This window comes from Aphelocoma coerulescens, chromosome 4 (assembly GCF_041296385.1).
Source record: "Aphelocoma coerulescens isolate FSJ_1873_10779 chromosome 4, UR_Acoe_1.0, whole genome shotgun sequence".
NCBI lineage: Eukaryota > Metazoa > Chordata > Aves > Passeriformes > Corvidae > Aphelocoma > Aphelocoma coerulescens.
In genome coordinates, this window is record NC_091017.1 from 1393193 (window position 1) to 1410968 (window position 17776).

The 17776-nt window shown below is 46.0% G+C and overlaps 1 protein-coding gene across 2 annotated transcripts in view; it reads left to right on the forward strand.

Moving 5' to 3' along the window:
- The first annotated feature begins 419 nt into the window (after window positions 1-419).
- The window catches only part of ADAMTS3 (ADAM metallopeptidase with thrombospondin type 1 motif 3), a 61074-nt gene continuing 43717 nt past the window's right edge, over window positions 420-17776 (forward strand). The window contains exons 1-3 of one of the 2 annotated variants that reach the window (XM_069012377.1): window positions 420-480; window positions 4949-4976; window positions 10740-11140. In XM_069012377.1, coding sequence (XP_068868478.1) covers window positions 442-480; window positions 4949-4976; window positions 10740-11140 — 468 coding nt within the window. In that variant the 5' untranslated portion in view covers window positions 420-441. Of the gene's footprint in view, window positions 481-3917; window positions 4124-4948; window positions 4977-10739; window positions 11141-17776 lie in introns of those variants that run through there. The other variant, XM_069012376.1, reaches the window with a different exon arrangement.

Below are 17776 nucleotides of genomic sequence, written 5' to 3' on the forward strand. Positions count from 1 at the left end.
TACATCTCACATCTTTTACATCTTTTTCACATCTCACATTTTTCTCTCCAGTTTCCTGTGTCTTGTGGTTAAATCTTGACCATAAATCTTGCTCTGCTTTGTTAAAAATAATAGGTGTGCTATATTTCTTCATTTAACAACCTGCTAGATTAAGAGAAGCTTTAAAAGAATTAAATATGGTTGTGTGGTTTAATATTCCCAGTTTTAATGCACCATGAAGGAGAAACTAGAGGCACTGTCTTTTATAGAGTGCTTGGGTTTCACATACAGCCTGGAAATCTTTGTCTGACACCTTGCCACTGGGATCTCCTTCTTACGCAGATAATGCCAAAAAAAGCGTTCTGTGCAGGTTTGGAAATCAAATGGCAAGTCACTTGATGGCACGTAAGGCTGAAATTTTAATGGTGGTATCTCAGCCAGAAAGGCTTTGGGACCTTTGGGATGCACGACTGGAGTTGTCGCACAGGGCAGCTGGAGGAGGTAGGTTTCTGCATTGTTGCAGCAATGTTTTAGAACATAAAATTGGTTCTTGTAAATTCTCCTTGCCATTAAGGCTGGAAACCTGAGCAGGTCATGGTCACTTGTTCTGGTGTGTCACAGAGCAGGGTCTGGGTCACCAGTCACCCTGCCTCACAGAGGATTCCATCCTTCCATTATATTTCTATCCAGGCAGGCTCCATGGAGAATGAGAACCTGAGGCACGAGGTATCGGTCATTAGAGGTAGTCAGGTTTTGACACCAAAGCCATATTTCAGCAGAACGAACAGAATTAATGCTTTCCAAACTGGCTCCTATTAAGAAAGGTCATCAAATGCGTATGTAGATCAGAAACTCAATAAATTGTAATGATTCCTAAATATCAGGAAATATCACTGCAAAACTGAGTGTTAAACCATGTGTGTGGATGGGATCAGCGAAGACTGGGATTTGTCTGGATGATAGCTATTATTCCTAGATGTTGTAGTTAAGTTACACTATAAATATTCCTGCTAGATGTTATAGTTGAGTTTATGAGGGGCCTGTCTCAAAAAATTTATATTTGAAGCTTGGATTAAATAGCATTGCAAGAACTCCTGATCAGTAACTCCTCTTGGTTCCACAGAGGCAATGTTCTTTAAATGTTCTGTTTGAATTCTTGCTCCAATTAAGCCTGACTTTGAAATTGCTTTGTTGCATTCCTCTGCTGTGAGAGGATGTGAGACCTCATGGAGACCATGTTCCAGATCAGGTAGTGTCATGTTTTACTCCCCTGAGTATTATCCCTGCAAAATCCTGCTGCAGTCATCCCACTCCAAACCCTGGCCCTGTGCAAAGCCTTCCAGACAGAGTTCAGTGCCTCTTTGCTTCAGGCCCAGTCTCAGGTTCATAAAATATTTGTGGCTGTCAGTCTCATGCATCAGCCAAAGTTGCACAGATGCAGAAAGTCTGAGGGATTTTAGAATTGCAAATGCCTAACAGATTTTTAACAGCTCTATATATGTATACACATATGTAAATACATATATGCATATGTATGTGCAACAGACTAGAAATACACACAAGAAATCTATGATTTCTCTGATAATAGTGTGCCAAACTGGGCTGTTGGAGATGAGAAATGTCTTTAATTGAGCTTTCAAATACTGCCTCGTGTTACAGGAGTGGCCCTTCGTGTTGTTTCTTATTAGAAATAATGGGGCATCTAACTTTAACACCTTATTTTTGCTTTCTTACAATTCTGTCAAGCCTTTGATAGACCACAAAACAGCATCTGCCCTGGCCCCCAGCTCTGTCTGTTGTGTATCTTGGTTTCTTTGACATTTAGCAATGCTTTAAGCTAGTTTGGCAAAGCTTAATCACTTAGGAGGTAACAGACTTAACACTGTATTGCAAGAATGTTTTTAAGAGCAAAGAAACAGCTTTACTAGAGGTCAGGACTTTGGATCCGTGTGCCTCTGGAAGGTGTCTGTGCCCACGATAGGGTTTGGGACTAGATGAGGTTTAAGGTGTCTTCCAACCCAAACCAGTCTGTGATTCCCTAAAGGGCCCCTGTAATTGCCCTGAGAGAAACACCTGAGACTTGTTCGTGTTCATGGTTTCTCCGCAGCAAACAGGTAGTTTGCAGCACACGGCACTCAGGCGTGTCACATTACAGAAAAACCCGCAAGGACATCAAGGTTGTGTTCAGGATTTGAATGATGTGCAATAAGCAAGGTCTGAGGTCACCTAGTGAACCATGAGGGAAGTAAAATGGGGAATAGCTGCACAGTAGGTGAAATGCCTTTTAATGCAGAATTACGGAGCTGGCACTTTAGAGTACCTCAGCCTTTCCGATTCTGGGCTTTCCCAGAAGTGGCTCTGTGCAGCTGCTGGTGCTGAATGTGACAGGCTGCTTCATGTTTTATGTGCAGAAATGACTGTACACTTGTAATAACAGATACATTCCCACTCTCTCAGAAAAATTCCTTGTATTTTTTTGCTTTGTGAGAGGATATCATGCAGTTCAGGACCTGTGTCCTCTGAAATAGCAGGGCTGCTGTGGTTGAAATATTCAAGGTATCTCCTGAAAATCAAGGCTGACGCTTTCCTCCTCTTTAATGTTGCTGTGATGCAATTTGGATTTAGTAGAACCAGTATTTTCTTTTTCATATAGATACAATGATTTCTGGCAGGGAGGTCAACTTAAAAATTGTAGTTAAGCTGTCAATGTATTCTGAGAACGTTTAGCAGCAGCAGATCATGTGTTTGTGCTATGTGAGGCCAACAGAAACTGATTTTGGTTGGTTGTGATGTTTCACAGGAGTGGTAATGCAGAAGGTAAAACAAAATGGTTTTAAATTGGATTTTAAACTGAGATCCACATGTTCGTGATACTGGCTAATTCTGACCCTGAAAAAATTCAGTCCTCAGTTAAACACTGCTGGAGTTCAAGGATGTTGGAGTAGTTGATCTCTGCCTCCTGGAAAGTTGTTTCCCCCTTGGGGATGCCCCAGTGGGATCTGTTACCAACTGGTTGCGCACAGCTTCAGCTGCTTAACATCTTCTGGGGAAATGAAGGTGTACAGAGTGTGTTTGTGCGGATTTCTGTCTGTGGAAGTGGATTTTGGGTTCTGCCCAGGCTGGGCGCCATTTCCTTTTGTGTTGTGTGCCGAGCTCCCAGCTGGTGGGGACAGAAATGGCTTTGTGGTCAGACTCCAGTCCAGTGGCACCCTTGGGAACTGTTGGGACACAACATGGGGTGATGATTTTAAACTGAATGAGCATTAGGTTAGATATAGGGAAGAAGTTTTTTACCATGAGAATGGTGAGGCCCTGGCACAGGTTGCCCAGGGAAGCTGTGGCTGCCCCTGGATCCCTAGAAGTGTTCTATGACCAGGTTGGAGGGGGCTTGGAGCAACCTGGTCCAGTGGCCCCCATGGCAGGGGGTTGGAATGAGATTAGCTTTAAGGTCCCTTCCAACCAAAACCCTTCTGGGCTTTTAAGACTGTAGCTGTTGCAGTCTGCCTTGGGTTAATGGGAAATATGGAAGCTTGAGGATGTGGTCCCGGGCTGGGGAGCTGTTCTGGGAGTCCCTGCCAGGGTGTGATGCAGCAGTGATGGTGGGTGGGATGGATGGATGGATGGATGGATGGATGGATGGATGGATGGATGGATGGAGGGAGGGAGGGAGGGAGGGAGGATGGCTGGACGGACAGGAAAGTTGTTTCTCGGTGGATTTCAGGCGCACGGAGCAGGGGTGGGGAGCGCCGGGGATGCAGCGGGAGCACAGTGATGGGATTTGTGCCTCAGTGTGTCTGTGTGCGGAGCCGGGCGGGTTCCCCGGCGGTTCCCCGGCGGGCCGGGCCGTGCCTGACGTGGAGCGCCGGCTCGGCCGGAGGCGGAGCTGCCGTGGGTTTATCAGCGCCGCGGGTCGCGGCGGGCGCACAGCAACAGGCGGCGCGGGGGACCCGGCGCCTCTCCGCCCGCCCAGCCGGCCCCGGCCCCGGGAGCCGCCGCCGGAGGCAGGGAAGGCAGCGGCAGGAGGAGGGAGCGGGCGGAGCGCGGCCGGGGCCGGGGCGCGGGCGGCCGGCTCGGGATGGTGCTCCTGCCCCTCTGGGTAGTGGCAGCCGCGCTCCTGGGGGCCCGAGCTGCGCCCGGCCGGCAGGTGAGTGAGGGAGGGAGTGAGTGCGGGAGGGAGGGAGTGAGTGCGGGAGGGAGGGAGGGAGTGCGGGAGGAAGGGAGTGAGTGCGGGGACCCCCGCCCTCCCCTTCCCTCCGCGCTGTCCCCCAGGGTCCTTCCTTGTCTCCCCGGGGTCCGCGGGCGGTACCGGCCCGGGGCGAGGAGAGGCTGAGATGGACGGGCGGCTCTCCGCCCTCTTCTGTGCTGCAGACCGCTGCATCCAAGCAGCCTGGAACCGACACGGCATCCCCGGGCTAGGTGGGTCCTGCAGCAGCAGCCCCTGGGTTCCTTCCTTCTGGACCCTATGCCCCTGGGTCCCCTAACCTTGGCAAGAGCAAGTACCAAGCAGTGAGCTGCCCGTGACATCGGGTCATTGCTACAGTCCCTGCGGTCACTGTGGTCCAGTTGGCTTTTCTATTCTCTAGCGCAGATACAATGAGCTGTCAGCTCGCTGCTTCCTCTCTGCCCCAGCACCCATGCTTCTTGGAGCTCATCACTTTCCTGCTGTTAAATCCTTGCTTTGGCCACCAAACTTACTTTTTGGCACAGTGTCACGATATGTAGAATGGGTCATTCAGAAACAGGATTGCTTAGCAGCTCTATTTATGTTAAACTTGCTATGGACTCAGTTAGTATATTGGTGGGAACAGCTTAACATTCAGTTAAGGAAGAACTGCCATCCCTGGAAACCAAATGCAGAAACATATAAAATAGTGCAGCACAGACCAAGTGATTTTTCAGCCTTCTGCCATCCCCCATCGCATAGTAATTACTAACAACTTTGTGTATGTGTTTCTTTTCTCTTCTGCAGGCTGGTAAAGAACAGCAGATCCAAATAGGTAAGTCTTTTTAGCTGTTATTCCTGCTGTCAAAACAGAAATAAAAGAAGTAAGCTCAAAGACTAGTTACTTCTGAGGAAATGATCTGTATGCAGGCAAGCATTCCCTGTGCACCCCCTACCATTGCCACCCAGAAGTGTTCGTAGTTGCAGGGACATGGCATGGCTTGAATTTGCATGTGCTCTCGTGCTGCGGTTTTGCATCTCTATGTGTCTATGTTTCCCTTCCAAAATACAAACCAATCGACGTTACAAAATCTGTAGCTGGTCACTGTTGCCTTGTAAACTGATAGACCTGAGTAAGAAGGTGCTGTGCAGTGAGTTCAGGGTCAGTGGCACATGAGGGTGCTGAAGGGAAGTGTGCCTGTTTGTGCCCATGGGGTGCTTCTTACTGAGACTTCAGCCTCTTGAACTCTTCCCAAAGACAGGAAGCTTCTTTTAATTGTGAGGATGCACCCACAGTTTAATTTCAGGAGATGTGTGTTAATATAGACTAACTGGTAACTGGGTGCTCCACAGGATGGACGAGGTAGTGGAAGGATGTGGAAGCTGGCATTCTCAATGCTCCTTCCCTTACCCAGTGTGAAATGAGCCTTTTACCATTCCGGTAGAGCGCACGTCCCTGCACACAAGTGCTCTTTGGAGCTCTTCCACAGTGGGAATGGACCCCAGGCAGTTCTGCTTCCAGCTGCTGTTGGACCTCCAGCCCTGAGGTTTTGGTTCAGGTTTTGTTCAGAAAAGAATTTCAAGCATTTCTGTGAATTTTGGAGGCCTTGTCTCAACTTCAGTTCTGGCACTGTGAGCTTCTGGACTTAGGTTGGTTTCCACCGGGATCAATGAATAATGGGAACAGAGACAGTGAGGTACATTTAAAGCTAACTGGCAAACAGATGGTTTTTCCAGTGGTATGCTGATCCTGTCTTTTATTTCTAGTCCTTTCCAGGAGAAATGGATTGTATTTGAATTTCAGAAACCATAAGCTATATAGGAATGTGTCTTTTAAATTACACAGTACATCAGGCAGAATTCCTGAATCTGGAAAATAACTTTTTGTCCTTCCTTTCTTCCACGGCCCTGGCACTGCTGTAGCCAGGAACATTTGGGGCTGAATTTGATCCTGTAAATTCTGATTCAAAAGGTACAGAACCATAGAATCCTAAAGTGGTTTGGGTTGGAAGGGACTTGAAGGATCATCTCATTCCAAACCCCCTGCCGTGGGCAGGGACACCTTTCACTATCCCAGGTTGCTCCAAGACCCTTCCAGCCTGGCCATGAACACTTTCAGGCATGGGGCAGCCACAACTTTGAGCTATGGCTTACTCAGTTGGGAATTTTAATGACTTGGAGGTAAAACCTGCATTGGAATTGCCTGGAAATGCACTGTCCTACTTCTGAGTCCCCTCAAAGTATTGCTTTGCGTTGGTGTTGTGTATTTTGAGTTGGCCCAGGGCTGGCTGCTGTCAGCAGCTGATCTTTTCTTGTAGCCTGAAAAGTCACTTAGGGGAATTAAGGCACCTAGGGGTTTATTTTTGTTAAATATCATCACAGGCTGCAGTACAGGGGTAGCAAGTTAGCACACTTAATTACCTGCATTCATGCACAATGTGCTGCAGTGCCTGCGAGCTGTCAGGAGGAAGCTGCTCCGTGTCACTCAGCCTGAAGGTGCTGATGCTGTGCTGCACCTTCACCTCCCACGCAGCAGAGCTCTGTCCCTGCTCAGTGCCACTTCTGGAAGAAACCTGTGACACAACAGTGCTGGGCCCCACCGCCTGCAGGAAGCACCTGCAAAGCACCTGCAGCTGCACAGAGGCTGCAAAAGCACCCCACTGTCTCTTGAGCTGTCTGTATCCCTGGGACAAGTGGCAGTGAAGTAGAGGAGTGAGGACACCAGAGAGGTGTCCCACATCGGCCTCTCTCCTTGCAGTTCCTTGCTTTCATTCATCCAGCTTACAATGCCCAGATCCCACACAGCCTCATCCCTTTTCAGGTGCAGAGTTGAGTGGGAATTCTCAAGGAATCTGTCCCCCTTTCCTGTCTTCTCTCTGGGCATTCCTGCCACCTAAAGGCAGCCAGAGAGCCAGTGGTAGTTCTGGAGTGATCCAGGTTGTTGAGAGGGACCGAAACTCCTCTGTTGTTTCTGGAAGCCACCAGCCAACGATGAAGCAGAAAAGGGTTGATGGCACAGCCGTGCTGGCCTTGTCCAGTTGTCTCCACACCATCTTCTCTTGTTAAGCATCGCATTGTGAAGTGACTGGAACAGCTCTGTGTTCATCCCGTTGTGCTTATCTGTGGGACAGAAGTGTGATGTCCCGGAACATGGCACAGTCTCTATATGAAAGCACTGTCCTCTTCATCCCTATAGCCGTAGGTAACTGTTTTTTCTCCGGTACTTCCACTGCAGAGCTGGATGTCTGCCATCCACAGTTTGGTCGTGTCACAGCTTGTGAATTCCAGGCAGAAAATTCCATGGTGATGCTCTGGAGATGTCACCTTAGATCCTGTCCTTTTGCTGAGGTACCTGAGCTTCCTGACCCTCGAGCCACATCCAAACGCATCTTCCAGTGGGGAAGCTCTGGAAGATTGCTGGTCATCCCGCTGTGACATTCTGGAATGGCCTGGGACTCAGCAATAGCGCCCTGTGCAGGGGCCATGTGGGTGGGATATTACCACGAGTCCCCCTGAATTTCTTTTCTTGGGTAGTTTGGTTTAGACATAGAAACAGTTTAAACTTTGAGAGGTTCTTCCTCTTCCATTGATGCCACTGATTTCCACATAGACTGTGCCTTTGAAATCTTCTCAAGTGGATGTTTAGGCATTTGGCATTCTGCTGTGGACTACCACCTAAATGATTTTTGATCAATATATTTTGTAGAATCTTATGCATAAAAAATACTGTTGTCCTAAATGTAGGGGATTAAAAAAGTTTAGGATTTTCGAACCTCTGTTGACCACAGCTGTTGTACAGTGCAGAGACAACTCCTGTGAGCCAGTGGTGTTAATTCTGCAGTTTCATAGTTTTTGAGGGGAAAGAAAGCCTGGACAGCTTTCTTCAGAGGCATTCTCTAGCTAATTTTGTTTTGGCACACAATGAAAGAACGTGATGTTCCTTCTTAAGTGCTTCCTTTCAACTTAAACATTGTGCAACTGGAGTAGCATTTTAAGGCCAGATTTAAAAAAAATGAAGAAAATTTACAGTTAAGTGCTTTTCCTCTTGCTCTCATCAGCACTGTCAGCTTTGAATTAGCAGAGCAGATCAACTCTGAAATTTTAGCTTAGGAAAGGGAACACCTTACAGCTGGGATAGCATTTCCTCAGAGCGTGCAGTTTGTGGAAAAAGGGTAATGTAAGTCAGCGGAGGAGTTCAGATGTCTTTGGGATTCAGTCATGTCCCATTTAATTTTAATTGCCTTTGAACAAAAGGCATTTCCTCTTCTAGCTCAGCATTTACAGACTCTGGAAAAGGCTTTCACTGGCTCAAAACCTTGACAGTTCTTATTTTCCACCCTTTGTTCCTACCTTCTTGGGGCTAGCTGGATGCTCTTATTAGCAAAATAGCCTCTTTTTTTTTCCCCAGCCTGTGGAAATGTGGGAATTCTGCTGCAAGATGTGCAGAGCAGTTTCTCAGTTGTGTGGTGAGCGCAGAATTTGATCACCAGACTGTGGTCTCTGGCACTGAACCTCCTGCTTTAAAGAAAAAAGAAAACAAGCCACGAGGAATCTCAGAAGGCACAATGTCAGCCTGGGAATGAAATCCCAGTGTTGAAGCACCGGGAATGTGAGGATCTGTGTTTTTACTTTGACCCAGTTAGAGTGTACAACCCCGCAGCTCTGTCTCCTGGGCATGGCCTGGTGTCTAATTATTAAAAATGACTTTAGAGTTTTAATTTGGTCCCTTCTCTAAGGAGACAGATTAACAGGCCTGGCTCAGAATTCCCAGTGTTGTAAATGGGAATTATCCTAAGGATAATGGCCTGATTAGGATGCCAGTTTTAGAACCTGGTCTTGTGGGTGTATGGCAAAATAGGTGGAGTTGGCTGCTGCTGAAACCTACCCTGTGGCTGCTGGCTGTAGGGTGTGGGGTACCAATGGGCTTGGAAATGACTTTTCACATTCCTAGGATATAGTATTTGTATATTAAGATATTTATAGTGCAAGAATTTACATGTGTGTGTTCTACTAGTACCATACATTGGATTTTTGTCAGATTCCTCAGTAATTGGCTGAAAGAATATTAAAAACAGTTCCGTGAAGCCATTAGGAACGTTTTCCTACTGAAGTTACTCGTTGAATGCATGAGTCTCTTAAAACCAGCAGCCTTTGCTACCTGGAGAGATGAACTGGCTACTGAGCTTTTCCTGTGTTAATTCTCGTATCAAGTGTGATCCACACTGGGAGCAGGTAAAATTTAGCTCACTTAATTTAGTATATTTATCTGAGGAATTCTCAGTGGCACTTGGCGCTAACATCAGAGCTATCTGATCTTGCAGCTTTTCAAATGAAATCATCAGTGATATCACTCTGATACTGCTTTCACCAGCTCTCCCAGGAAGAGAGGAGTAGGGAATAACTATTTTTGTGCAAGATGTCTTTTTAGTTCTCGCGTAGTCAAATACACAGGCTTAGACTTGGGCCTCGGACCCATTCAGAGCAGCGGTGTGGCTCACAGCTTGACCTGGTCCTTCCCTTACAGCCTGAAAATCGGACAGCAAGTATCCTGATTGCTCCCAGATTACAGAGGTCTCACTGAAAAGATAAACTCATTTGAATGGATTTGTTTTCCAGTGGTATGCAATTACTTGAAGACATGTTGCCTTAGCTGAGAGTTGTGCCATTGAGCTTCTCCAGGATTACCAACAGTGTGGGTTTATGGCTTCTCTCAGCTGCACTAAAGTGCAGGATTTGCAATTGTGCAAATTGTGTTTTTGATAATTAGATTCTCTCATTGTTTTTGATCTTTGTTACTCAGAGGAAGGGCAATAGCAAGTTGCTGGCTAAGGAGATTTGTAGAGGGAAAAGCTACTGCCTTTACAAGTGCTGACATGTATTAATTTACTAGCAGCATGTGATCTGCTGGATTTTTTTTCCCTATGCCTATTTCCTGAGAAATCTGTAAGCAAATTGTGCTTACAACCCAAGCTTGGCACTTCATTTTCAAAACCTGGATGGAAGTCCTGCCACAGGAGCAAGTTGTGTGTAAGGTGTACAACAGAGCTGTGTGGCATTTCTTACAGGAGAGTTCAGAAGGGTCCGTGCCTCTCCTGGGGCTGTTGAACAAACCTGATACCCACAGGAAACTCCCCAGATAAGTGTCAGTGAATATTTCAGGCTTTCCTCTGTAAGTTTTAGGAAAATCATTTTTATAACTATTAATAGGAAGAAATTCTTCCATGTGAGGGTGGTGAGGCCCTGGCACAGGTTGTTCAGAGAGACTGTGGCTGCCTTATCCCTGGAAGTGTCCAAGGCCGATTGGACGGGGCTTGGAGCAACCTGGGATAGTGGAGGGTGGTGTGTCTCCCCATGGCAGGGGGTTTGGCACTGGATGGTCTTGAAGGTCCCTTCCAACCCAGACCGTTTTGTGATTCCATGATAAAAGAGGAGCAGTGACAATGTGCCTTATATTTGCCCATGTTAGTAGCTCAAACAGGAATCCTAAACTGGGATTTTTGGAAGGGGAGGTGTGAGGCAGAGGGGTCCTTCAGTCTTTGGGCTCATTCCATGCTCTTGTTCTTATTTTAGTTTGGTTTTTGGGTGTGTCTCTTGGCAGAATTCCGAAAAAGCAGACCGAGGCCATATGGGTTAGTGATTCCAGTTAGCACCAATGCAGATGGAAGCTACGTGTCCAACATCCTCTCAGCGAGTCACCAGCGGCGATCGACGCGGGAGGTGTCCCAGAGCCCCAGACAGCTGTATTTCAATGTCACTGCCTTTGGGAGGGAATTCCATCTCCGGCTGAAACCCAACACTCGTTTAGTGGCTCCTGAGGCTGTGGTGGAGTGGTACGAAGACTCTGTGGAGACTGGGAACGATGGTGGTAACACAACTCAGACTGGAGCTGGTACGGAGCGATTATGGAAGAGAGAGCCCCTGTGGACCAACTGTGCCTATGTGGGAGACATCACGGACATCCCCGGAGCTGCAGTGGCCATCAGCAACTGTGATGGTCTGGTAAGGCTGGTTTCATGGCGCTTGTGGCTCGTGGCATACCTTGTGCACAGCTTTTGTTGCTTTTAACCACACCTTGCTAATGATGTCATTTACAGAACTTCATTTCTTAAATCCCTTAGAAAATATTGATAAGCAAAGTTCTTAATGTCTCAGGTTTGTGAAAGAGAAATCAAACCTATGTATTGTTTGGTTTCCTTTTTATTTACATGAGGTGTTACAAACAGGAAAATTAATAATGAAGACATTTTCAGACTTAAAAGGTCACCTTTTGTTAGCTGACTTTAGAATTTGGTGTCCAAATCATCCCTCTTTGCTTCTCAGGTACCAAAATGATGGGCTGCCCTGTTATCCAAGAATAGCAGCATTAAGTTTTAAAGGGTTCATTTATAAAGTGAGCATGCTTTTTGTTCTCTTAGAAGCAGTTCTGTTTCATCAGGAGGTGTCACATGGGAATTGAGTGGTTCACATCTGTACCGGCTTTGTTTTCGATCTGTCTGTGGACACGCAGAGTTTCCCTGTGGCTGAGCAGATGCCCAAATCCCAGAATGAAAGGCTGAGCATATATGGAGCCCACACACCATTCATTGATTCGCTCATGCAGCAGGGAAAGCCAACAATACTCACCTTGTGCTCCATAAGGCTCAGGAGCACTGGTGGAACACGCCTGCAACATCCAGGGAGATGAATGTTGTGGTTACCCTCCTGCTGTTTGGGACAGGAATCACATGAAGTCTGCAACAAGCATCCTTTCTTGCAAGTGGGTTTCCCATTTCCCATAGCTGCCACGTGGTCATTATTTGATTCCGTTTTGAGGTAAGTCCTGGCTAGGAAAGCTCCCACCTCAGCAGCGGGCGGCAGTCCCTGTGGGAGTAACTGCAGAAATGGCTCAAAATCCCCATTCACACCAAAACTCTTTTGAGTTCCCTTGCTTAGTGAAAGGAAATACAGGTAGTGGTTGCATCAGAGGTGATAACTAATGTCAGTTTGGTGTATTTTGGCGGCTTTTGGTGAGTTTTTTTGGAGAATCCATTGCCAGTGTACTGTGTTTACAAAGGCCAAGGAGACCCTTGCCTGGCTAGATGTAGCTTCCAATAGAATTGTTCTGATGAATGAGACCCTCGGACTGGCAGCTGGACTTTGGCAGTAAGCCTGAATGAAGTTGTTGCACTGAGACAGCACATGAAGACAAGAAATTGGATTAAATGGAATTAGATTAAGGAGTATAGCAGCTCCGTCACAGATTGCCATGTGGCTGGCAAGCTGTTTGTGGTGTGTTTTCAGGTAAATGAAGCCAGAGGGGAACTTTTGGAGGGGGAGTGGCTTCACAGTGACAGAGGACAGGGTTGGATGGGATATTGGGAAGAAATTCTACGCTGAAGAGGGTGAGGCCCTGGCACAGGTTGCCCAGAGAAGCTGTGGCTGCCCCGTCCCTGGAAATGTTCAAGGCTAGGTTGGATGGGGCTTGGAGCAACCTGATCTAGTGGAATGTGTCCCTCTTTTCCCATAACACTCCATGTGCTTTCCTTGGTTTTGAGGACTGGAGTAGGAGAACACGGGCTTTTTCTTTGACGAGTACTGGGTAAATGCTCCTGGGTCACTTTTGTCTCTCTGTTCATCTCAACCTTTGCTGTTTTTAACACCTCTTGGAGCTCTAATCATGTGAGTGTGAAAGAAATAAATAATCCTGAAGATTTTATGTTTTTTTCCTCCCAGCATCTCCTGGGGTAGCAAAAAGAACTTGCAATTACCATCTCTGGCCTCTCTGTTGCTGTACTGTGTGCCTCTCAGTCCAGCTAGAATATTTGATTCTCAGTGTATCCTAACGATGTGAAGAGTGAGACAATATGGCTTAATAGAAACTGGAACAAGAGTGAGAAATTCTAGGGGCATGTGTGTGTTGGAAGGATTTATTTTCGACTTCAAAGGAATTTAGACACTCTCCAGAGTAGCCAGCTAGGTTCTGAAATCTTGGAGAGAAAGCGAAGGGAATCACTGGGGTAGCAGTTTGCACAATATATAGCTTGTAGAAGAGGTTTAATATCATAAGTAAAAGTATTTGGTGCTAAATTTTGATTGTTTGATGGTAAATATGTGGAATAATTGGCATTTGCACTAGTAAAGAAAGATTTTGCCCACAGTCTCTTCCTGAATCTAAACTTATACTGAAACCCCCAAATACTTGAACACTTTTGTTTTGAAATAGTTTACATATCTACTTTTGCGGTGGAAGTTGTCTGTGTGCCATCAATTTTGAAAATTCCTATCTTCACATCTGCTTAATCTCCCGTGGAAATGACCTGTTTATGTAAAAAGCCCACATGCATGTGCCTGCACTTGTCATGGCAGAAGAACACTTCATTAGTCACGGAGGAGCTGGCTCTTGTCTTCTTCGCTGTGTGTCAAAAAGCTGGTGCTTCCACAGGTTTCTGCTGGGTATTTCTGCTGTTGTTTGGTCAAAATAGCAGTACTTACTGTCAGAATCCTTCAGGAGTGGAAGGTGCCAGCCTCAGGAAAACACTACAAATGGTTTAGATTGTAAATAGAGAGAAGGCAGCAAGCGTAACATTTAGAAATAGTGGCTTAAAACACTTTCTGCCTGTTGTCATATGGAAAATCATCTCAGTTTCTCAGTTAGCTTCCTGCTTTCATAACAAACTCCGAGCAGGTGTTGGTGTGTAATGCCTTTAGCTTGTACTTCCACTCTGAACTATGTTTCTGTAGATGTGTGTCCTGTGTTTGAGCTGGGATCTGGTTTATGGTCACATCTGTGCAACGCCAAGTGGCAGTGTTGGTTTCTGTTTCTCCTAGACCATTAACCTTGCTTATTTCTAAATAAAAGGCCTGGGCCCAGTACGATGAACCTTTAATCTTTGACTTCAGATTCCAAGTAAAACGTGACTTCTTTTTTGTTTGTTGGAAATTATTTGAAGTATTTTTGTTTATTGAAATTCCGTGGCCTTCAAGCCGAGGGCAGCATATGGTCGTGTGAAGTACAGCTGTTTGCAAGTGGAAGATGCTCAGGAATCTGCCTGCCAAACCAGCAAAATCCTGGAACACAGTCCAACCATCAAGAATTTTAAAAAATACCCAAATGTGCTTAGATCTGTCATTTGTGACAGATTATTCCTCACTTGCTTATTGCCATCCATTTTTCCAAGGATATGGAGACGTGAGGAAACGTGTCTGTGCATGTTCACAGCTACTTTCCTTTGGCAAATCTTTTGGAAATACGGGCTGGAGTATCTCAGACTAGAGATAACTGCACAGGCTTTAAACTTGGTTCAAGAAAAGCTTTAAAAATCTGCAGGAATTGGGGCATATGGGATCCAAGGAGTTTCAGGGCATTTCGATTTGTTTCAAATCCTTTTTTATTACCATTGTTTCATCAGGATTGAGCTATGAAGGCTTATTTCTTGTTCCTGTGTTGGTTCTAATGTACTGTTTCAGTATGATTTCCCCCAAGCTGGCAAGACAGAGTTCCTAGATGGAGATACATCTTTCTAGCGGCCGATGGTGTTTTATCCCAGTGTATTGGAATAGCATTCTGGGGACAAACGCTTGAATTGCTGCAGAGCATTCTGGCTGTAGCACATCGGAAACTCTTGCTGAGTTTGGGATTGGCATTGAGATTGGGACTGGGTGGGACTGTCCCCTCGGGCCTGGAGGTTTCTTCCAGTCCAAGGTGGGGGCTGTGGTCGAGGGGATATCTGGGCATCCAGGACTTTCTGGAGGGGAAAGCAGAACAAGCCCTGGGGAGATGGAAGCGGCTCTGGCCGCGTGCCGCTCTGGGCAGATGGCAGCAGTGTCTTAGGCTGATTTAACGCTCCGATATTCCTGCTCCCCTGCCCTACTGCACTCTTCCCACAGTAATTCCCTCCTTGCCATGAACTCCCATGACCTGCTGTGCCTGCTCTTACCACTGGCGTTTCTCTGTACTTGGCAGGACTGATGAACTGGGCGTGATGGGTTGCAGCTGGACTTCATCCCCGTCACCTCCCTGCTGTGCAGCACTTCCCACAGGCTAATACAGAGTCCTCAGCCGTAGTAATCCCTAGTAAAGAGGATTTCTCAAAGTTCAGGAGCTCCAGAAACTTGGGAAAATGCATTCCCTTATTCAGGACTTGGGGCTTCTTGAGTAAAACGCAGAGGGGAGGAGCACTGATTGAGAAGGGAGGCGATGGGGACTGAAGTCAAGTGTCAATATAGTGTAAAATAATATAATCTAGGAATTCTTTCATATGTCTGGGTGGCTTCTCCCTGAAATTACCACTCGAAGCAAATGAGTACTTCACCCTTACTTCATGGAGCATAGTCAAAGTTTATGCAGATGGTTGCTCAAGCTCCATTTATTTATTCTTGTTTGTTTTTATAAATTCTTTTAACAGGGCCAGGTTTGCTCTAATGATAGGTTTGCCTCTTTTCCAAGCCCTTGTGTCTCGTCCCCTCTCTCCTGCCTGCCTTCAAACACAGACTTTGGGCCTTAAAATTTATGCTTCAGCCTCTTAAGTTGAGCTTTTAGACCTCAGAAGGGACGTTTGGAACTTGTGAGGGTTTGTACTCAAAAAACGAGGTTCTTAATCCTAAAGTCAAAGTTTTGAACTCCAGAAATGAGGCTTTGTGACCTAAAAATGAAATTCCTAGGTCTAAAAGTGTGATTTAGACCCTGTGTATGAGGGATTGGACACTCAAGATGTGTCTTGGACCCTAAGGACTGATTGGATCATAAAAATGGAGCTCTGGACATGGAAAGTGAGGCTTTGGACACTATAAATGCAGCTGTGAGCTGCATCTGTTCAAAAAGGTGGAGGTAGTTTAGCTCTTTTTGGCTCATAGGAAGCATTTGTAGGCACTTCTTGGTAACTGAAATTGAAGTTGTACTATTTATCTCTATCCTGTGTTGAGAAGCAGGTGGCATCAGGTTATCAGATAATTGAAAGCAAGGATGAAAGGAGAATCAATCCCATGTGTTCTGATAGTTCTGCAGAATTCCTCACCCTCCGCTGTAGAGATACTGTGAGTTCAGGCTGGCGTCTGAGTGACCTGTGATGTCATCCAAGGTGCCTTCCCGAAAAGGAGGACTTCCCTGTGGGGCCTTCCTGGGGCCTCTCTGGAACAATCAACCAAAACAGCCCAAAACACCTGAGCTGTGAAATCAACAACTACCCCAGGCTGGGCAAAATGTGCATGTGGTACGCAGCCACGAGTGGAAGATATGATGCTAAGAAGCCTAACACTGTTATTAGTCTCTTTTCCCCTGTTTTTAGATTGGAGACAATATTTGAAGGTTAAATAAGAAACTTGACAGTCTGGTGTGGGTGAGGAGGCAAGGTGAGGAGAGCATCTCCTGGGAAGGGGTGTAGGAGCAGGCAGCTGGAGAGAATCTGCCTGGAGGCTTTTCATAAAAAGTCTCCACTTGGATTGCTACAACTTCAGACTTTTATTTATAGTTTATTTCTGATGTTGAAAAATCATTCTGTACAGCAAAGCACGGGTTTACATGTAATCCCTCCCTTTTAAGCAATATATTTAGGGACTGGAACTGCTGTTACAGGTCAGTATGTGGTTAAAAATGGTCTGGAACAACGGGCAGGTGGTTGGGTGCTGCTCTGGATATGCCTTTTGTAGCTGTTACTTAATCACACCTTGTAGTCCTGGCGATGCATTTTCACAAAACACTGCTTTTAGGGCACTTGGACAAAGAATTTCCTTTCTGGATTTTTCCTCTTTGTTCCCAAAACAGCAGACGCTTCTTAACTTTTCTGATTCCTGGAGGCTCACAGCTTACAGTTTATAAAATAGCACAAGCTTATTAAAATGACTAAGTCCAGCCCTTTTTCATGGTTTTAGTAATAAATCCCAGATTGTATAACTTGTGCGGACTCTTGTAACACACACGGAGTGCGTGAATTGGGCTCTCACTCCTCATTCATATCCTGCCTCCACATGTCACCTGTGGGAAAGTGTGTGTCCCAGGAAAAGAAAGTAAACAGATACTGAAATAGTCAATGCTCTCAAAATTCAATCCTTGTAGCCTCTCTCAAAGTTCTCATTGATGGTGGAGTTAGGGCTGAATTTCTAACTGCAGTTGGTAGGCTGGAGGTACAGAAGCCATATTCAGCAATGGCTTTTTTGATGTTTCATGTTTATTCAGTGTTGTACGTACTTGGATCTAGAACTTGGCCTGCGAGGCACATGGTCTGAGGTTTGCAAAGGGGCAGGAAGCAGGACTGGAGAGAAAATACTGTGCAGGGTCATTGAGAAAATGAGTTTGTCTGCTCTTTCCTGTTCTTAGTTTTCTCAGAGGGTCACACTGCAACTCTAAACATTATGCTCCCATGCAGGCTCTGAAAGGGTCATGAGAAGAAGAGTCAGTTGGTTCCATCTCTGGCCCCTGTGTTTCATCAGGAGCTTCTTGAAACGATGGATAAAGTGCGGCACTGTTGTTTCCATTAAAAAAACCTTTGCTTTCACTTCTGTTTTCAACAGATACTTGGTTTTCATCAAGTGCTTCTGCTACTTGGCTGAGAACTTTGATAAATTACAACCATGCAACAATAAATCAGCTTCCCTACCTCATAAAAATCCCTTTGTCATTTGACTTTCTTGGTGTTAACCTAACCAAAGATGTAAAACCAC